Consider the following 22,777-nt stretch of genomic DNA (forward strand, 5'->3'; position numbering starts at 1 on the left):
AGGGCAAATTAAATGTATCAAACCACTTGTTTAACAAATATGTAGAAAGGTGATAGTGTCCCCGGACCTTCCTAGCTGCCTAATTTTTCATTTGGCTTGTTGATTTATATCGTTTAATTTATTTCTGGTTGGCAACCAACATCAATGTGCATTACCGCCATCTACTCTGTTGGTGCACCGTTCCTGGAGGTACTGCAATACCAGCTGGGTGCGTGGAGTGGACAGAACAAGCCCCTATTTCATCTCCCTGTTCCCTTCTTCTTCTTAGTTCATTTTTTTTCTTTTTTCTTTGCTATCTCCGTTCCGGTTGCTCTAATCTGAGATCTGAAATCTCAGTGACAAAGTCAACAGTATGGTTTATTTCCACACAAAACAAAATATTTAGATAATGTGTCATCAAGCTGCATATACTTTTACCTAAGTAGGAATTTTGATGCAGGACTTTTATTTGTGTCTAAGTGTCGAACAGCAGAAAATACTAATTTTGTGTTTTGATTTTCAAATTAATTTGGATTTACACTGTTTTAGATTGTGTAGGTTTGTGTGAAGTTTGTTTCTGCTGTAGTGAACAGGACACTGAACTGATGAATGAGAGTGACTAACAAATTACACCTTATTGTCAAGCGGGAACATTCACATGTAGTTGCAGGGTAGGGCTGGGGGATAAATTGAATTTCAATTATGATTATGGCTTCCAACTGTAATGTTTCTGTTGTGTGCGTAGACACCAGATGAATCACGACATGCTGAACAGTAACAGGGTTTATTGATCCAAACTTACAGGCTGTACACATTCAGTCTCTGTGCATGGCTGTTATTTATACCGCCACCAGGTGGCGTAGTTTGACTAAGAACAGAGTGTATTCCCATGAAAACCACATTGCCCTTTTTTTTCTCTATTTTTTGAAAACCATTAGCATTATATTTTGACCTTTGACACTGGGCTTAATATTACAAACATTTGAACAGCTGTCTAACTGTACTGTAGAACAGTCATGAAGAACCATGGCAACTCTGCTGTAACACTGCCCCTAAGTGCCTCCCATTCATATTCTAGGCTTGAACACATAACCCATAGAATAATATGCATACTGAAAGAGCATTACGAACTGTAATGTAAAACGCTTCATTTAACAGACTAAAACAATCCATTTCTAATCCACAACAGTTGGAGTTATTGTTCTTATCTCTTAACACATGAGAGATTGTCCATATGACTGACATTCCATATGCCATGTATAGTCCTGTAGATAGGCCGGAGGATGCCTGTTATGCCTCAAGGGGTACCAAGATGTTATTGTGATTGTAGCGTCACACTGACAGGATCTAGCGGGATGTCCAATACATCTGGATCTATCTTCTTGAAGAATGAAGAATTTCTGACAATGAAGTGTCCATCTCTGACCTCTGTAACCATGGAGCTTTTCACTTTGGTCACAGTGTAGGGCTCACTGTTGTATGGTATGGTGAGCTTGTTTCGCTTGGGCTGACGATGAAGCACGATGTCACCTGGAGAGAAAGTGTGTGGTGTAGCATGACGATAAAAGTCTGCATGAGATTTCATCTTGGGGACCATTATCTGTTTTCACAAGTCTGTGGATCTCAAACATGGAGAAAACTTTGTCAAGGACTGGAACTACTGTGTTAGGTGAGGTTGACCTTACTATCCTAGTGCCCCGCAATATGATGTCTGATGCATGTGATTTTGTTAGTTCACTGCTAACTTGTCTGAACCACTTTAATATGGCAGCATGTGGTAACTAAGCATCTCTGTTTTGATCTCAGTGAGTGACATAGCTTTAGGTGTTGCATTACTCACAATGAAGTTCAGTTATTTTCTGCCACTTTTGTTGCTCATGAGCTGTCATATGTCTGAGATGGTAGAGGATGTGAGACATGTAATCCGGGGGTTTACAGCTCCCTTTCTGTATTCCACCTTGAAATAATGGGGCTGAGTCCCCATCATCAATCCTTGCAGGTGGTTTCTACCTGGGATTGTTCCATATGATTTCCAGTGCTTTGTGATCGGTCACTAGTGTTAGAGGATGACCATAGATGTACAGGTGGAAATGCTCGCAACTCCACACAATAGCCAGTGCTTCCTTTTCAGTCTGGGAGTATCTCCTCTCTACATCACTATTATGTGCTTCACCCCTTTTTTGTCATGCTGGCAGAGGATTGCACCCAGTCCAACAATCAGTTCTGTCTCTCTGCCTGGGTAGAAGTATGACATGATTGTGTCACTGGTTAAACTGTCTTTCAGTATTTGTAAGGCTGCTTGCTGTTCCAGGCCCCAAACCCAGGGTGTGTCTTGTCTGGTGAGCTTGCGCAGTGGCTCAGAAATGGAGGAGAAGTCCTTGATAAACCTGAAGCAATAATTTGCCATACCCAACAGACTTCTGATTTCGCTTGGATTCTGAGGATCAGTGGCATGCTGAGCTGCAGCGACTTTTTTGGATCCGCCGAAACACCTTGTGCAGAGAAGATAAACCAAAGAACTCTAGCCTTGATTTGTTGAACTCACATTTCTCACGATTGCATGTGAGACCACTGTCTTTGAGTCTCTGGAACAGTGCTCTGAGGTTGTCGTCATGTTCGGCCTGGATGGCACCATAAAAACAATGATGTCATCACTATGGTTCTTCACACCAGAGAGACCATAAAGTGTTTGACGTATGGCATTTTGAAATACCTCTGCAGCAGAGGATATTCCAAAACTCAGCCTTTTGTAGTGCTTTAGTCCAAGGTGACTGGTGAATGTAGTGATATATCTGTCTGGATGAAGCCCTAGTTGGTGGTACCCAGCTCTCAAATCCAATTTTGAAAAAACAGTTGCTCCATTTAACTCATGTATCACGTCGTCCATGTTGGGGGTGATGTGTCGTTCCCTCTCTATGGCCATGTTAGCTTGACGCATTTCAACACAAATTCTCACTTTGTCAGGTTCTTTAAAGGGGACATTGTATGCCCATTTTACCACAAGTTGATATGGTTCCTTGGGGTCTTAAAGGGGACATTGTATGCCCATTTTACCACAAGTTGATATGGTTCCTTGGGGTCTTAATGAAATGTCTGTAACATACTTTGGTCAAAATACCACAAGGATCATTTAAAACAGCACCCTTTTTACCCTGTATAAAACAGCCCTCCACAGAGTGACCTGTTTTGAGTGCCTGTTCCTTTAAATGCTAATGCGCCAGCTCCCCCCTCCCCCTCTCCCCCCATGATTTTAAACGATATAAATTACATATTTTATATGATATAAATTATCAAATATGCATCCCATACTTTGTATTCCCCTTCTGTTGTCCTGGAGTTTTAATTTTCCCAATCACATAATTAAATGTCCCCCTCTGCCCATCCACTACAAGCAGACAGACAGAGAGAGAAAGAGAGGGGTGGGGGGGGCTATGAAGACCATCATTTACCCCCGAACCCCGACATTCAACGGGTATAACAACAAGCGGAGAAAGCAGAATCGCGGGCTGACCTTATATATACAGTCTATGGGGCTGACCAGCGTGGAGAAATGCGCGTCCCATGTGAACAGCCAGGCGGCTGTGCGCTTGAGAACGGCGCTGCGCTGCCTCGCAGCGGCGCTGCGTCCGGTTTAAACCCGGCGTAACGAGTGTGGGGGCTCTGTGTGTTTGTGCCAGTGTTACAGTAGTGCTGAACACTGCGCAAGTCTTCCACACTGCTGGCTGTGTGGCGCTGACACAAATTCCAGCTCACGCATGGGAGAGCGAGTGGTCGCGCCCGAGCAACTGCTGCAGCCTCACAATCCCAACGATCCAGACAAATGCCACATGTGAGTGAATCGCGGGCTGACCAGCGCAGAGAAATGCGCGTCCCGTGTGAACAGCCAGGCGGCTGCACGCTTGGGAACGGCGCTGTGCTGCCTCGCAGCCTCGCTGCGTCCGGTGTAAACCCGGCGTAACGAGTGTGGGGGGGCGGGGGGGATGAGGTGGGGGGTGGGCCAAGGCCATGTAGGGAGACTTCCAGTGCCTTGTTACGACACAATACACAGGAAGCTCATTCGAGTCACTCAAGCATGACGTTCCTGACTTAGAGGAACCATAACAAAACGCGCAAGTGTTTTTTTTCCAGAGTTTTTGGGTTGGTAGACATGCCAGATACCCACATTAACCTGTAGAAGCACTAACAAAGTGGAATTTGCATGCTATGTCCCCTTTAAGCTTGGGTGGTGCAACGATTGGTGAAACTCATGGTGTTGGGCCAGTGACCTTCTCGATGATGTCCTCTGCCTCCAGTTTCCAAAGCTCATCCTCGACCTTCTGGCGGATGTGGAAAGGTACACATCGATGCGGTTGACGTGGGTTTGATGTCAGGATTTATGTGAAGCTTTACCTGAAAGTCTTTTTGTTTTCCAATTCCTTGAAACAGCTCGGGATGTCCGTCCACTAGCTTCTGTGCAACTGTGAGACACTGTGGTGTGGATGATACTGCTGTGGATGATACTGATGTGACTTTAATTACTTTAATTAGTCCCAGTGCATTGGATGTCTTGTAACTGAGAATACTGACTCCACCACCTTTAATCACAAAGAATGTACAGAGACAGTGTGTCTTTTTCTGTTCTTTTACTACATTGCACCTGAAAGAACCACTTACAGGCAATGGGACATTGGAGCGGAATGGGTAAATCCTGGTGGTGGTGGGGCTGAGTTGTGGAAGTGGTCAGTTTCTTGAAGCTTGTTTCACTGACACAATTTGCAGACGCTCCTGAATCAATCAAAATGCTATTGCTATTTAGCATGATGTGGTATTGTGGCAGCTGTGAGATAGTGTCAGCATTTTCAACTGCAAAAACATGGGCATCACCACTGCTGGAAGAGAGTTTTTTTACTTGGTGCAGTCTTTGTTATGTGATAAATTTTCTTGGCGTGTGAGTTAGCCTTGTTTTTTGGTAGTTTTGTATTGATATCTTTGGATTTTGAACGGCATTGTTTTGCAAAGTGGTTTAGTTTACCACAGGCTCTGCATTCTTTGTTTTTAGCAGCACATTCGCCATCATGACTATAGCTGTTGTGCCTCTTTCTATGTCAGATGCTTGCATTTCAGATAGTTCAAGTGTTCTTCCGTGGTCAAGGTACACTTGATACTGTATGTTTTTCTTGGGAGAGAAGTATGCAGATAACCTCTGCTTAGTGTCTGCATATTTTCCATCTCCTGCGGCAAACGTGTCGTAAATATCGTGTACACGTTCTCCTGCTAAGTGGAGCAATACTACCTTTAGCCTAGCATCTCCAGACATGTTCACAGCAGTGGTTTAACCTTTGCAGCCATTTATTCCAGCGACGTCTGACAGAGCCAATGTCTGTTTCAGTGTCAAAAGGTGGGAGAGCAGAGGAGTTAACGGCCATGTTTATGCCGACTGCCACATTTTTCTTTGCTAGCGTAGCTTTCTTAGCTTAGCCTCACTCTTCACATGTCCGGTATTTCACCTCTCTTCTCTTCTGGACAACTCTGCAGTGTCCGTGTTGATTAGTTGTTGTTCTTTCCTTTTACTCCTCGTCACCAATGTAATGTTTCTGTTGTGTGCATAGACACCGGACGAATCACGACACACTGAACAGTGACATGGTGTATTGATCCGAACTTACAGGCTGTACACATTCAGTGTCCGTGCATGGCTGTTATTTTCTACCGCCACCAGATGGTGTAGTTTGACTAAGAACAGAGTGTAATCCCACGATTGTGTTATCGTTGGTGTGTTATTATCCCACTTATCGTTTTGCAGTGAGGTTTCCTGTTCACACTGGCAGCATTTCTGCTGAATGTCGGGCTATGTATTTCAACTCCTCCTCCTAGAGCTTCCATCAGAACAACTTCATATTCGATGAGTGTCATCTTATCCCTCGTGTTGTTCCTGGGTCGGATTGACCCAGAGTGTGTGTGTGTTTGTGTGTGTGTGCGCGCGTGCGATCATCCGCAAGCCCTGGCCGGTCAGGGTTAGGGTGACTCAAGAATTGTCATTATCCAATTCTCCTGGGGTAATTGAGACCAATGGATTGTCATTCTCGATTCTCCTGGGGGGTCATTTAGACCCCCAGAGAGGGCGCTGTGGTGCTCTGTGGGGTCATTTAGACCCACACCTGATTCCAATTGTAATCTAGGGGGGTACATTAGACCCACAGAGAAGCCGGTGCACCATTCTCCGTGTGCCACCCTCCCGGACCATGGCACGATGTCACGTCAGGAGAGTTTCACCAGAGAACAGTTTCTCCAACAGCTATTCTCCCAGCAACCATCCTCTGAACCCGAAGAGGACGTGAAAGAGCCAGAATCAGGGAAATAACATGGTCCTCGAGGGCGTATGGCCGAGAGGAGGGCCGCCGCTGCTCCTCCTCCTCCTCCTCTGCTGCGGCTAAAAGCGGGGTCCCCCTGGGCCCCACGATCCACGCGACGTCCCGCACCGGTGACCTAGCCTCGACGTTCCGCCTGTTCATCACGCCGACGGTAGAGAACATCATCCTGGAGATGACGAATCGGGAGGGTCGTCATGGACCTGCGCGCCTACGTAGGGCTACTGATCTTAGTGGGCGTGTACAGGTCCTGGGGCGAGGCCGCCGCCAGCCTGTGGGACGCCGAGAGCAGCTGGGCGATATTTCGTGCCACGATGCCCCTAAAACTCCACACGTACTCCAGACTGCTGCGCTTCGACGACCGCGAGACGAGACGCACGAGACGAGCGACGGACAAATTGGCGGCCGTGCGAGAGGTCTGGGACGCGTGGGTGGCGCGGCTGCCGTGCCTCTACAACCCGGGGCCCGACCGTGGACGAGCAACTGGTTCCGTTCAGAGGTTAGTCTTTTTTCCGTTTTTAAAAAAATATTATGTTATGTTATTATGTTGTGTAGATAGCGGCTGCTAGTCCTCGTCCTCATCTCCTCCTCTTCTTCTCCCTAGGTCGGTGTCCTTTCCGACAATACATGCCCAGCAAGCCGGCGAAATACGGGATCAAGTCGTGGGTGGCCTGCGATGCAAAATCCAGCTACGCTTGGAAGATGCAAGTATACACCGGAAAGCCGAGCGGCGGACACCCAGAACGGAACCAGGGGTTGCGGGTAGTGCTCAATGTAATGGAGGGACTGCACGGTTGTAACGTCACGTTCGACAATTACTTCACCTCCTATGCACTCGTGCGGCAGCTCCTGGAGAGGAAGATCACCGTGGTCGGCACGGTTCGGAAGAACAAGCTCCCGACCGGGCTGCTCGCGGTCAAGGGAAGAGAGGTGTTCTCATCCAAGTTCGCATTCACGCCCACCGCCACTCTGGTGTCCTACATCCCAAAGAAAAACAGGAACGTGGTGCTCCTGAGCACGCCAAGGCCAACATCAGCGACCGTGAGGACGGGAAACCGGTCCTGGACTACACCCAGCTGTACATATCTATGAAGCCTGATGAATCTAATCACTTAGTTGTACTTCAGGAATGTCTCAAGAACATCAACGCCTGGATGACCCAAAACTTCTTTCTTATAAATTCAGACAAAACTGAGGTCATTGTAATTGGCCCTTAACATTTCAGAAAAACACTGTCTGACCAGATAGTCACCTTGGATGGTATTATTTTGGCCCCTAGCTCCACTGTGAGGAACCTTGGAGTTATGATTGACCAGGACATGTAATTTGAACCACATATAAAACAAGTCTCTGGGACAGCTTTCTTCCACCTGCACAATATTATGAAAATTAGGAACATCCTGCCTCAAGAGATACGCCAGCAGAATGAGGCAACAACGTGTGTAAAGGCCGTCGCACAGGCTAGGCAAGGACAATGAATGAGATGACAGCCAGTGGTAGAGAGAAGACCCCACATGCTCCCTCTGTCCAACCTTACATTTCCTCCTCATTCACTCCGCTGTGCAGCAAAAGCATTTGGCTGGGAAGGTGAGGGTCAGGCAAGACTTGCCACTTCAAGACCAGACACTGGGCAGCTAAGCAGAGCACGTGAATGAAAGTTGATGGCAGACCAACCTCAGATCAGACCTCGTGCAATGGTTGGCCTCACTCTGGCTTGTTTACATCATCAAGTTTACTGTACTCTGGGAGGATGTAGTGGAGGAAGCCTACAAGCGCAGGAAAATGAGGTACGCTCAGCTTGCAGCTGGAAAGCAAAAGTCAGAGCGGTAGAAGTAGGCTGCAGAGGGTTTCTGGCCACTTTAACATCAAGGCTAAATTGTCGATTTCCAGCTCTCTGTGAATCAACAATTCTTGCCTCCATTGCAGCTTCAGACTGAACAGCATAACCTCTTTAAGATCTATTTTACTGTTTATTTGTTATTTTTTTTAGTGTGTCCGGTAGTTCCGTTTTTGGGACTTTATTTCCATTAGGTTAAGTTTTGTTTTAGGTTAGAGGAGGATCCGTAGATCTGACCTACTGCATCACTGCCTGGTTCTGCAACTGCACAACTGCTGAACAGAAACAGCTGGTAAAGGCAGTTTGCTCGGCCTGTAGTAATGCTCCAGAGCTAAATTCAGAATTATTTCTTGTCGTTATTGAGTCCCCAGGGGTTAGAGCAGTTGTCCTCTATCCAGAAGGTTGGCGGTCCGATTTCCACTTGCCGAAATGTCCTTGGGCAAGATATTGCCCCTTCTCATAGAGAAAGTCCTGCACATAGATGCACTGCATGCGTGTGTGAATGGGTGAATGTAAAACTTTACTGTAAATTGCTTTGAGTGGTCATCAGCACTACAAAAGTGCTATATAAATACAGACCATTTACAATTTGTAAATTGTTTGTATGCTGGGTGTGGTGTGAACAGCCTTTTATAAACAGGCTACAATCAGTTACAACATTACTTACCCAAGTTCACAACTTTTCAAAATCAAAGCTTTGTAATTCAGCTGGATATATGAATTAAAACTGTTTTCCTGTCAACTATACACAGGTGTCTATCATTCAATAAAATTTGATTTGTATAGCCCATATTCACAAATCACAATTTGTCTCATAGGGCTTTAACAAGGTGTGACATCCTCTGCCCTTAACCCTCAACAAGAGTAAGGAAAAACTACAAAAACAAAACCTTTTAACAGGGTAAAAAGAACGTAAACACCTCAGAGAGAGACATATGTGAGGGATTCCTCTCCCAGGACGGACAGAAGTGCAATAGATGTCACGTGTAAAGGAGAACATCAGCAAGATAAGGGTATTTGCAGCATTGATCAGAATAAACACTTTGTAGCATAATGGAAGGTCAATTAATCGATGGATTATTGTCAGTAATGGTCGAGTATCTTAGGAGAAATATTATATATCAAGCAGTCTCGCTGTAATCATAGTCTATGGTCAGCAGCCACCACGATCATGATCCACCATCAAGATCAGCCTTACCATTGCAGCCCTATGAGACAAATTGTGATTTGTGAATATGGGTTATACAAATACAATTTGATTGATTACATGGTAAACATGTGTAAATTTGTGAATAGCAAAACTTTGACTGAGTGGTCATCAGTCATCAAGACTAGAGAAGTGCTATATAAAAACAAATACCATTACACTTCCTCAAGTCCTCAAGTCTGAATCGGATGGACACATAATACTTAATGTAAGTAAATCAAATAGCCAAACCTCTCCACAAAGATGCCAGCCTGCACTACATGGACAATGCTGCGGAAGCGTGGCTTGTCTTCATTTCGGCGTAGCATGATGCCCCTTTGCCGGGTAAAAGTGGAAGCCAGCCAGTCACGAACTTCTGATGGCACAGAGTCTGACCTGATGTCACTGAGCTCATCCTCTGGATCCAGCAGCCGCCTGTGGAAGATTCACAGGAATCCCAAAACTCATACACTGCACAATTTCTGGAAGCTACTTTTCACATCAACATTATATTGATGGCCTGACTAACACTGTTTATTTACTTGTACTGTTTATTCATACAACTTTTTTCCTCACAGCTCTTTGGGTTAGGGTGAATTTAATTCAAGTTGTATAACAAATTCTTAGGGAAATGCACACCAGACCCGGCTGTTACCTTAACCTTTGCAGTTGTGCCTTTCTCCTTAGACTTAAAGTCAGGCAAATTTTGGCAAACTGACAAAATAATTTAAAAAATGGCTCTCAGACAGCAGCTGGCTTCCAACATTTATGTAAGAGAGCTATGAGTTATGAAAGATAATTGTCATTGCAGACTGACCTAAAGGTAGGTATAACTCTTTTGAAGGTCACATCCTCACCCTCATACACCCAAGCTGCTAATCAAAAAAAATGGCTCATCTAGTTATTATATACAGTATTGTCCATGTGCCACTTACTCTGAATTTCTATCTAATCTCTCTGAATTTTTACCTGAGCTCGATGTTATCACAGATAATGCTGTTATAGGTGATTTTAGCATTCATGTAAATGTTGTGCATGACAGCCTTAGGTAGACTCAATTGGTTTTATTAAAAATGTAAATAACCCCACTCACTCTTTTAAACACACTCTTGATCTTCTTCTAACATGTGGCATAGAAATTGAATATTTAATAATAATTTCCCAAAACCCATTTCAGTCTGACCCTTTTTAATTACATTTGTAAATACATTTATTAACTACACCAATTTTAGATACAAATTATAATTGTGGAGGTGAGGGGGCTGGGCGAGCGCCTTCACCTGCACCACAGAGGATCAATCAGCACAGGTGAGAGCTGTAAGCTGATTGATCCTCATGCTTAAAAGGCAGCGTCTGAGCTGCCTCAAGAGAGGACTCAGAGGACTCAGAACACGCGGTGACTGGAGAACTCGCACAGACTCGCAGCGACACTCAGCTGAAAAGATCAGGGAAGTTTAAGTTTACGTTTTAAATTTATGTTTTGAGTTAATAAACAATGTTAAAACCTGAATGGTTCGTCTCTGGCTGCTGTGGTGAGAGCCCCTTGGCATGGTCAACTACCACAATATTGTATTCTGTGTTTATCAGATAATACTGAAAACAAATTTAAAGAAATAATTCTGTTGATATTTGCTCCATAGCCATGTGTCAGTACAATACAGGAAAGTTGTCAAAACTTCCCTCCCACACTAGTGGACGACTTTGTAAATATTACAGCAGCCTCATTGCGAACAAACATTGACACTGTCGCACCTCTGAGTTAGAAGTTAGTAAATCAGAGGAGGTTGGTTCGAATGGTATTAATATTGTATTATACTTAAACTGCTTTGAGACAGAAACAACGGAAGTTAAAAACAAAGTGGCGTTCCACCAATCAAGATGGTTTTCACCTAGCCTGGTAAAAGTCTAATAACATCCAAGAAAGTCCTCTATGAAATGCCAGAATCCTCCTATTATTGCTTAAAAGCCCTTCTCTAGACCCTCTTGACCTCACTCTTGGGATTGTAACGTAATTAATCCTTTTTGACAAAATACTCAAAACATTGTAGTTGATATTAAGTTCCCATTTAGATTCAATATACTATATCTTGCCCATGGACATGCAAATATGACTATCAACCAATATTTTCAGGTTTTGTTATACGTTTTCTATTTTGATTATATATCCCTAAAACATGATAGTAATAAGAGAGCAAAGATGTAAATAATCATCTTTAAATGACTCAAAGTCAAATTACTCTGATCAATAAGTCACAAGCGAAACATTGTTAAAACACAAACGCCGCCTCTTTCCCACCGTAGTAAGGTAGACAACAGGCTACAAGCCAGTTTTCATCAATATGAGCCGTCCTCCAAGCTGGACAAAGAACATTGGTCTCTATGTACAGCCGGCTGTGAGACGGGTGCACAGGGACCGTCTACAAAGTGCAACACCGAAAAGAGATGTTACAAAAATATTCAATAACTTCACTGTAATACTGTGTATTGTCACCAAAATCACGTAACACATCCAGAGTCTCCTGCTGGTTATACTACAATACTAACTTTGAAAAGATTTAATTAAGCACAATTTTGGCAAATTTTGATTGTGAAGATTATTCAATAACTTCACTCTAATACTGTGTATCTGGAGCCTAGATGTGTAATGTAATTTTGGTGCGAATACACAGTATTACAGTGAACATTTCTTTATGGTGTTGCACTTTGTAGACGGTCCCTGCGCACTCGTCTCACAGCCGGCTGTACATAGAGATCTCCTGTGTCCAGCTCGGAGGATGGCTCATATTGATGAAAACTGGCTTGGGAAAGAGGCATTTGTGTTTTAACAATGTTTCACTTATGATTTATTGATCGTAGTAATCTGACTTCCGGGTCACAGAAATCATACAAATTAAATATCAAAATCAAGTTCGGCCAGTAAAAATCGCAAGTTTTATTTCCTATTTTCGATTTGAGCAAAAAATCCAAACTACGAAAAACAAACCGTTTTTGGTATCAGATTAAAAAATGAATAAAGAAATAACGACTTGTTTTTAAATTTTCTGATTTTGGTTTTCTAATTGAATATTAAAAGAACAAATGATACACAGATTTGCCAGTGACCCTTTTTTAAATTTCCTATTTTAGATCTGTGCAAAAAATCCAAACTACAAAAAACAAACAGTTATTCGTTTTTTTGGGTATCAGACTCAAAAATGAATAACGAAATAACGATTTTGGTTTTCTAATTGAATATGAAAAGTTCGAATGATACAAGGATTTGATCCAATACCGGTGTATGTATGGTTTAATATAAAACAGAACTGAGCTAAAAGCTCCTTGCCTGGTTTCCTCATTGTATACATGTTCAAGGACAGAGGCAGCATACTCCAGGTTTTTCTTCAGGTCCACCACAGATGCCTCCCCCCTCTCCAGTTGCTTAACAAGACATCTCAACCTGCAATACACACACACACACCACACCCACATTACTACTTCATTTATACAATGCCAAATGTTTGATTTGCAGTGTTGAATAATAAGCATTACAAATGCCCCTTAAACTGAAATAATGTTCATAGTTAAAATCTTCAGGCTTTACCCAAAATTTTAAAAAGGGTCGATGGATAGATGGATCTTCACCATCATGTTAACGAGGCAGCGCAGCGCCGTTCTCCAGCACGCAGCCGCCTGGCTGTTCACACGGGACGTGCATTTCTCCGCGCTGGTCAGCCCCATAGACTGTGTATATACAGTGCCTTGCATAAGTATTCACCCCCTTTGGACTTTTCTACATTTTGTCATGGTATAACCACAGATTAAAATTTATTTCATCGTGAGTTTATGTAATGGACCAACACAAAATAGTGCATCATTTGGAAGTGGGGGGAAATATTACATGGATTTCACAATTATTTACAAATACAAATCTGAAAAGTGTAGAGTGCATATGTATTCACCCCCTTTACTGTGAAACCCCTAACAAAGATCTGGTGCGACCAATTGCATTCACAAGTCACATTTGCAAGTCACATAATTAGTAAATAGGGTCCACCTGTCTGCAATTTTATCTCAGTATAAATACATCTGTTCTGTGACGGACTCAGAGTTTGTTGGAGATCATTACTGAACAAACAGCATCATGAAGACCAAGGAGCTCACCAAACAGGTCAGGGATAAAGTTGTGGAGAAATATGAAGCAGGGTTAGGTTATAAAAAAATATCCAGAGCTTTGAACATCTCTCTGAGCACCATAAAATCCATCATAAGAAAATGGAAAGAATATGGCACAACCGCAAACCTACCAAGAGGAGGCCGTCCACCCAAACTGAAGAGTCGGACAAGGAGAAAATTAATCAGAGAAGCAACCAGGAGGCCCATGGTTACTCTGGAGGAGTTGCAGAGATCCACAGCTGAGGTGGGAGAATCTGTCCACAGGACAACTATTAGTCGTCTACTCCACAAATCTGGCCTTTATGGAAGAGTGGCAAGAAGAAAGCCATTGTTGAAAGGGATCCATAAAAAATCCCGTTTGGAGTTTGCCAGAAGCCATGTGGGAGACACAGCAAACATGTGGAAGAAGGTGTTTTGGTCAGATGAGACCAAAATTGAACTTTTTGGCCTCAATGCAAAATGCTATGTGTGGCGAAAACCCAACACTGCCCATCACCCTGAGCACACCATCCCAACAGTGAAACATGGTGGTGGTAGCATCATGCTGTGGGGATGCTTCTCTTCAGCAGGTACAGGGAAACTGGTCAGAATAGAGGGAAAGATGGATGGAGCTAAATACAGGGAAATCCTTGAAGAAAATCTGATGCAGTCTGCAAAAGACTTGAGACTGGGGCGGAGGTTCATCTTCCAGCAGGACAATGACCCTAAACATACAGCCAGAGCTACAAAGGAATGGTTTGGATTAAAGAATGTTAATGTCTTAAAATGGCCCAGTCAAAGCCCAGACCTCAATCCAATAGAGAATCTATGGCAAGACTTGAAGATTGCGGTTCACAGACGGTCTCCATCCAATCTGACTGAGCTTCATCTTTTTTGCCAAGAAGAATGGACAAACCTTTCCATCTCTAGATGTGCAAAGCTGGTAGAGACATACCCCAAAAGACTTGCAGCTGTAATTGCAGCAAAGGGGTTCTACCAAGTATTGACACAGGGGGTGAATACTTATGCACCCAACAGATGTCAACTTTTTTGTTCTCATTATTGTTTGTGTCACAATAAAATTTATTTTGCACCTCCAAAGTACTATGCATGTTTTGTTGATCAAACGGGAAAAAGTTTATTTAAGTCTATTTGAATTCCAGTTAGTAACAGTACATAATGGGAAAAAGTCCAAGGGGGGTGAATACTTATGCAAGGCACTGTATAAGGTCAGCCCGCGATTCTGCTTTCTCCGCTTGTTGTTGTACCCGTTGAATGTCGGGGTTCGGGGGTAAATGATGGTCTTCATAGCCCCCCCACCTCTCTTTCTCTCTCTGTCTGTCTGCTTGTGTGCTTGTAGTGGATGGGCAGAGGGGGACATTTAATTATGTGATTGGGAAAATTAAAACTCCAGGACAACAGAAGGGAATACAAAGTATGGGATGCATATTTGATAATTTATATCATATAAAATATGTAATTTATATCGTTTAAAATCATGGGGGAGGGGGAGCTAGCTCATTAGCATTTAAAGGAACAGGCACTCAAAACAGGTCGCTCTGTGGAGGGCTGTTTTATACAGGGTAAAAAGGGTGCTGTTTTATATGATCCTTGTGGTATTTTGACCAAAGTATGTTACAGACATTTCATTAAGACCCCAAGGAACCATATCAACTTGTGGTAAAATGGGCATGCTATGTCCCCTTTAAACAACCTAAATTTCAATGGAACGTGGGTGCTTTGATTATGTAAAACCCAGATGTTAGGCTGCAACACATTTACCTCTATCACAACTTCACATGGTAATTGTGGATGATACATTTACAGGATAGAGCAGAAAATAAAGATAAATAATAACGTACATTTTTTTTGTCTTTAAGTAAGAGTTTCTATATGTGTGTTATTTCTGTGTATGTGTATATATTAAACCTGAGAGCAGTCTTCTCCATAGCGTCAGGTGCATCAGTATATGGCAGCTCATCAGCCAGGATCTCCTCAGCACTGCGTGGGCTGATCAGAATTCCTTTGTGGTCAGTGATGTCAATGCCGGCTGTGATAGTGGTGCATAGTGCATTCTGGGACCATGAGCCTAGACAATTTCCATACAAACAATTAGACTTTTCTTGCTTTAACACAGTTTAGTATTTTAAACCACACTTTCATGTCATAACTATCTTTACTGCGCCCCTGATGATAATGATACCTGGGGCCTGTACTACGAAGCAAATTCATCTTACCCGAGATATCTCTGTTATATGGCTGAACTTAACCTAACAAACAGTCAGGTTAAGTGGTTATGTGGCGCTGGTTATCAACTGGATAAGTCAACCCAGGTTTTTGCCCCTCTAGATATGAGCGTATGCACATAAAAGTGTTACTGCAGATGACCAATCACAGGCATGGACAAGGTTATTGGCAGCAGAGCTGCATGTTTCACAATGGAAAGCAAACCATTATATGAGAAAAATACAGGAGAAAGACATTATCCAGACTAAGGGAAACACAGTTACAGCTGGCAGAGAATCACAGGTTGTGTGAATGTGTCAATGTTTTATGGTAAAACTTTCCTATCACTAGGGCAAGAGTAGATCTGATGATAATTTTGTTTGTGTTTCCATTACATTAATACATTAATTACATGTATTCTCATTGTGTGTATGACAGTTTTAGATTTATTCTTTCAGGTGCAACACTGGTGGGTTCAAACTTGGGAGCAAATGAAGAATAAACAACAGCATCACCAACAGTACACAAGCTACTCCCTCAAGCAAAGAAACGTAGGACAATGCAGACAGTGGTACTGTGAGCGCATTGTTCCTTCCTGTCGGGTTGGTCATGTTTGGCTCCAGCAGCTGGCAGATGAGAATCTACAGTGCTGTGAAAAAGTATTTGCCCCCTTCCTGATTTTTTTGCATATTTGTCACACTTAAATGATTCAGATCATCAAACTAATTTTAATATTAGACAAAGATAACCCGAGTAAATACAAAATGCAGTTTTTAAATGATTATTTCATTTATTAAGGGAAAAAAAGCTATCCAAACCTACCTGGCCCTATGTGAAAAAGTAATTGCCCCCTAAACCTAATAACTGGTTGTGCCACCCTTGGTGGCAACAACTGCAATCAAGTGTTTGCAATAACTGACAATGAGTCTTTCACATCGCTGTGGAGGAATTTTGGCCCACTCTTTGCAGAATTGTTTTAATTCAGCCACATTGGATGGTTTTCGAGCATAAACGGCTTGTTTAAGGTCATGCCACAGCATCTCAATCGGATTTAAGTCCGGACTTTGACTAGGCCACTCCAAAACCTTCATTTTGGTTTTTTTGAGCCATTCAGAGGTGGACTTGCTGGTGTGTTTCGGATCATTGTCCTGCTGCACAACCCAAGTGCACTTGAGGTCACGAACTGATGGCCGGACATTCTCCTTCAGGATTTTCGGGTAGGCAATTTCCTGTATGTGTAAATATACTTGGCAATTAAAAGAATTCCGATTCTGATTCATGGTTCCATCAAATATGGCAAGTTGTCCAGGTCCTGAAGCTGCAAAGCAGCCCCAGACCATCACACTACCACCACCATGTTTGACTGTTTGTATGATGTTGTTTTTATGAAATGCTGTGTTAGTTTTACGCCAGATGTAACGGGACGCACACCTTCCAAAAAGTTCAACTTTTGTTTCGTCAGTCCACAGAATATTTGCCCAAAAGTCTTGTGATCATCAAGATGTTTTTTGGCAAATGTGAGACGAGCCTTTGTGTTCTTTTTGGTCAGCAGTGGCTTTCGCCTTGGAACTCTCCCATGGATGCCATTTTTGCGCAGTCTCTTTCTTATTGTTGAATCATGAACACTGACCTTAACTGAGGCAAGTGAGGCCTGCAGTTCTTTAGATGTTGTAGCCCTAACCCTAACCCTAACCCTGGGGTCTTTTATGACCTCAGGGTCGTAAAAGGGTCGTCGATGCGCTCTTGGAGTAATTTTGGTAGGCCGGCCACTCCTGGGAAGGTTCACCACTGTTCCAAGTCTTCTCCATTTGTGGATAATGGCTCTCACTGTGGTTCGCTGAAGTCCCAAAGCCTTAGAAATGGCTTTGTAACCCTTTCCAGACTGATACATGTCAATTACTTTGTTTCTCATCTGTTTTTGAATTTCTTTAGATCGCGGCATGATGTGTTGCTTTTTGAGATCTTTTAGCCTACTTCACTTTGTCAGACAGGTTCTATTTAAGTGATTTCTTGATTCAACAGGTCTGGCAGTAATCAGGCCTGGGTGTGGCTAGTGAAATTAAACTCAGCTTTCCAAAAAATGTGGTTAATCACAGTTCATTCATGATTTATCAAGGGGGGGCAATTACTTTTTCACATAGGGCCAAGTAGGTTTGGATAGCTTTTTTCCCTTAATAAATAAAATCATCATTTAAAAACTGCATTTTGTATTTACTCAGGTTATCTTTGTCTGATATTCAAATTTGTTTGATGATCTGAAACATTTAAGTGTGACAAATATGCAAAAAAATAAGAAACGAGGAAGGGGGCAAATACTTTTTCACAGCACTGTATGTCTTTGATATTAATACTTATCAGTGTAGGCAAATGGATTATGTCCGATGCAACAAGCTCCACGGGATCCTCTTAGAGGAATTGATAAGTCAGTGGGTGGTGCTTTTACACGGGTTGATCTCTTATCTTGAACTGAACCTTCTCTGGAGTCGGTTGGCCGTTAAGCATACATAACCATGCTGATTTACCCCGATAAGAAATGAACAAGCTTCATAGGACCTTAATCTTTGACTTAAGCCTAAAGTTACCCAGATAACAGCTAATTATTCGTAGTATAGGCCCATGAATTTTCAGAACTGAATTGGAAATTGAAAATGGTGATAGCTGATGAACTTACGTGCAAAGCGGGCCAGTGGACAGCGGGTGTCTTCTCCCACCTCATTGGCAACTGGAAAGTAAAGAAAATTCAATAAAATTTTATTAGTATAGCACCAAATCATAATATATTCTCTCAAGGCATTTTATATAGTGGGGTCAAGACATTCAAATTTGTAGAGAAACCCAACAGTTCCCACAATGAGCAAGAACTTTGGCGACTGGAGAGAAAAAACAAATTAACTGGAAGAAACCTCAAACAGAACCAGACTCGATGTGGGCAGCCATCTGCCTCGACTCTGAACGGAGAAAATGGGAAAGAGAGGACAGGTGGATGGAAAAGAGGAGAGAGAGAGAGAGAGAGAGAGAGAGAGAGAGAGAGAGAGAGAGAGAGAGAGAGAGAGACGAGGAATAGTTGTGAAACCATCATTCCCAGTCAGGAACTTGGGAGTGATCTTCGATCCTGATTTGTCCTTTAATTCACACATAAAACAAATTTTCTAGGACCGCCTTTTTCCACGTAATATCTAAAAAATCAGACATGTCCTTTCTCAAAAAGATGCAGAAAAACTAGTCCACGCCTTTGTTACATCCAGACTTGATTATTGTAATTCCTTATTATCAGGCTCCAGCAGTAAGTCGTTAAAGACTCTGCAGCTTGTCCAAAATGCTGCAGCACGTGTCCTGACAAGAACCAAGAAAAGAGACCACATTTCTCCAGTATTGGCTTCGCTACACTGGCTTCCGGTTAAATCTAGAATAGAATTTAAAATTCTCCTCCTCACCTTCAAGGCCCTTAATAATATGGCACCATTATACCTCAAAGAGCTGATAGTACCTTATCAACCCACTAGAGCACTGCGCTCCCAGAATTCAGGCTTACTTGTCGTCCCTAAAGTCTCTAAAAGTAGAGTAGGAGCCAGAGCTTTCAGCTATCAAGCTCCTCTCCTGTGGAATCATCTCCCACTTTCAGTTCGGGAGGCAGACACCATCTGTACGTTTAAGAGTAGGCTTAAAACCTTCCTTTACGATAAAGCTTATAGTTAGAGCTGGTACAGGCTTGTCTTAGACCTGCTCTTAGTTATGCTGCTATAGGTCTAGAAGGTCGGGGGACACATGACACTCGGAGCTTCTCCTTCCTCTTCTCAATCGTTATCACATCAAAGAAATTCATATCTCATCAATACATGTTACTGACTTGACTTCTTCCCCGGAGTCCCTTTGCCTTATCGTCCGCAGATCCAGAGCCGCGGCTGTGGCCACATCGTGGATTATGATCTGTGGATCGCGTATCAGAGATCGTAATGGTGGATCCAGTATGGCGGATTCTGTATCGTGCTGGCTAATCGTGATAACAATGGCGGTTCCTTTACCGTGTGGGCATCTGATAATGGTGGTGGACCACGATTGAGGCGGCAGCTGATGATGGATCCTAATGGCGGCAGTGGACAATGACTGTGGACTATAGTGGCATCCGATCTTGATGGTGGATCATGATCTTGCTGGCTGCTGACCATAGACTATGATTGCAGCAGGACTGCTTGATATATAGTATTTCTCCTCAGACACTCGACCATTACTGACAATAATCCATCAATTCATTGACCTTCAGTTATGCTTCAAAATGTTTATTCTAATCAATGCTGCAAATACCCTTTCTGATGTTCTCCTTTACACTTGACATCTATTGCAGTTCTGTCCGTCCTGGGAGAGGGATCCCTCACATGTGGCTCTCTGAGGTTTCTACGTTCTTTTTACCCTGTTAAGTGTTTTTTAGTAGTTTTTCCTTACTCTTGTTGAGGGTTAAGGGCAGAGGATGTCACACCTTGTTAAAGCCCTATGAGACAAATTGTGATTTGTGAATATGGGCTATACAAATAAAATGTTATTGATTGATGGATGTGTGTTAATGGAAATGTAGCGGATATTCCTGGCCTGGCTTCAGGCTTCACTGAGCCAAGTTTTAGGAAACTAGATACTAAGACCAGAAGTTTGACCTCCAGCCAATCCTCATACCATAAAAGCCCCATTTCAGACAGGAAACGAAGAACAAGGGTTGCTGTTTTTCCAAACAAACTGTTCTAACCTGACAACATTATTTATATGACTGGCACTGTAGTGTATTCAGATGGAACTGGTTGAGGGGGGTGACTCCAAGAAGCAATGTTCAGCTCAACATCAGTGCTTCTCTTCACGCTCAGAGCAGGGACTCACCATCAGAAGAAATCACAGACATAGGCCATAAAACCGTCTGAAACAAAAGATGCATTTGACTTTATGCAGCACTACACAGCACTGATTTACGTGATGCATGCTGGTCCTAACACAATGCATGCTGGTTAGAATTTTTGTCCGACTTCAGCGCTGCTCATGTGACCTTAAAACATGCTGCAGTTACACTGTGCTTTTGATCTCCTCCAGCTGCAGCTTGGAGTCCACCTCGGTAATGAAACAACTCTGCTCTGATTGGCTAGAGGCTTCACTGATGGGCATGATATGTGTTGTGGTTTTACTGTGGAAATTCAGTTGGGTTTTCTGCTTCGTATATTCATGAATTTAGATTGCTGTACTATTTGGTTTTCCATGCAGCAAATGTTTTTATGAAACAGGTTTTACATTGGTTTGGCAGGGGTCTGGGCATGGTTGTGGCTTTCCTCTGCAGGTCCCTGGCACACCTGCAGCTGATCACTAATCGCCTGCTGCAGTACAAGAACCCTGGTCTTCACTCCACTCGTCACCAGATTATAAGGGTCTAGCACCCTGTTTTGGCTTATTAGTACTTTGGATCCATGTAACTTGCGATCTGCTTCAGTCAGGTTTGAACCAGCCAGTCCAACCACCCTGCTTCCTGTCTGCCTGCCTGTCTGTTGCACACGCCGTCTGGTTGCTGCAACCCATCGGACCACCCCTGCTATAAAAGCTTCAGACAGGTCTTTTTCTTTTACAGAAAAAGTGTCATTTTCAGCCAGTTCCAAATTCTGTGGCTGGTTCAGATGAATTTCATTCACTGCGCAGTGGAGACAGGAATCACTGCAAGGCAACACAATTTTGTCTAATGGTCAACATTCAGACTGAGGTTTTACACTATTACATCAAGGCACATCGAAAACAATAGGTTCTGGGTTGAGCTAAACATAGGATCTGTGTGAGAAGGTGAATGCAACTTAGGAAGTTATGTTGGATAAGGAAAATATTATTAGAAGGAAATATTGTCTTCTACAGAAGAGAACGAAGATCCATTGAAACGAGAATTCATGATTTCATGATCCAGGACCAATTATTAATTAAATTGTGTAAATTTGCTCCAATAGGAGCTGGTGCCCCATTTTCATAACAAGTGCAACTTAATCTCAATTGGTCTGTGTTTTTCAAGTCTTAATGACCATTCAAAGCACTTTCCACTATTCACATTAATACAGTGCAACTATATTTAGCACTTCTTGACTGACAGCCAATTCTCACACACTAATCGCACAGCCATCAGGAGCAATCTTTTCTGAGGACAACTTAACAGGCCCCACCCGCCCATTGTGTGTGCATGTGTGTGTGCGTGCATGTGTGTGTACATATGAAATTAGGAAGACAAGGGGATAAAGAACCACTAGATTACACTCTGTGACAGAGGCTACTTCATTAGTGACAAGGACTCCCTGAGCTCAGCACCCTAGCAACTAAAACCACACACATACATGTTTTTTTGCAGCTAAACAAACGGTCATTTCCTGTCTCCTCTGGTTCCCTCAGAGAGGACAACCTGTAAACACATACAGATGCACACAGATAATCCTCTCTGTTATTAAATATTGCACATTGTTCCTTTTGTTTATACTGAGTCACAGAAAACAACAGAACCCTGGTTTCAAAGAGTGTTTCATTAATCAAGCCAGGCTGGCATCATTGGTTGTATGCAGGCCCCCTGTCGTCAAGTCCTCAAGTTGGTAGAATCCACTATACTGTCTCACCCAATTTGGCCATTTGCAAGATACTAGTTGCGTACAGACAGTGCACTGTCAAACATCAGACTCACCAAAGCTGCTTTCAGAAATGCACTGAGCTCGCAGTTCCTCAGTATTTTTTATTTGGAGTAGGGGCATATGTGAACGCAAATGTCTGATTGAGATTCTCCGTAGTTTCTGCAGACTTTTTCCACGTGTATAAAGTCTGTAGAAAACCAGTAGAAGTGAGCAAGGGATCCCAGCTGGATTCACCGTGAGGGAATAGGAGGGTTGATGAAGCCTCTAACACGCGACAGATGCTAAAATGAAAAATACAAAAAGAAAACAACTATTTCCCAGTGAAAAAGCAGTGGCATACGTGAATAAGACACAGACGAAGATGTTAACAGGAGTTTTGCTTCCTGTCTCTGCCTGCTGCACACGGCTGCTCCAACTCTCGCCTGAACAAAGCTCATGTTACCCTATT

General features: G+C 42.9%; 1 protein-coding gene across 1 annotated transcript in view; it reads right to left on the bottom strand.

Annotated features, from left to right (window-relative positions):
- Positions 1-22,777, bottom strand: part of pde1ca (phosphodiesterase 1C, calmodulin-dependent a) — a 119,619-nt gene that overhangs the window by 93,896 nt on the left and 2,946 nt on the right. Inside the window, exons 2-5 of the mRNA XM_047344602.1 lie at positions 18,378-18,428; positions 15,410-15,569; positions 12,672-12,785; positions 9,602-9,784 (exon numbers count right to left, since the gene is read on the bottom strand). Of these exons, the coding sequence (XP_047200558.1) occupies positions 9,602-9,784; positions 12,672-12,785; positions 15,410-15,569; positions 18,378-18,428 (508 nt within the window). The remainder of the gene's footprint in view (positions 1-9,601; positions 9,785-12,671; positions 12,786-15,409; positions 15,570-18,377; positions 18,429-22,777) is intronic.

The sequence above is a fragment of the Hippoglossus stenolepis genome, chromosome 19 (assembly GCF_022539355.2).
Source record: "Hippoglossus stenolepis isolate QCI-W04-F060 chromosome 19, HSTE1.2, whole genome shotgun sequence".
Taxonomy (NCBI): domain Eukaryota; kingdom Metazoa; phylum Chordata; class Actinopteri; order Pleuronectiformes; family Pleuronectidae; genus Hippoglossus; species Hippoglossus stenolepis.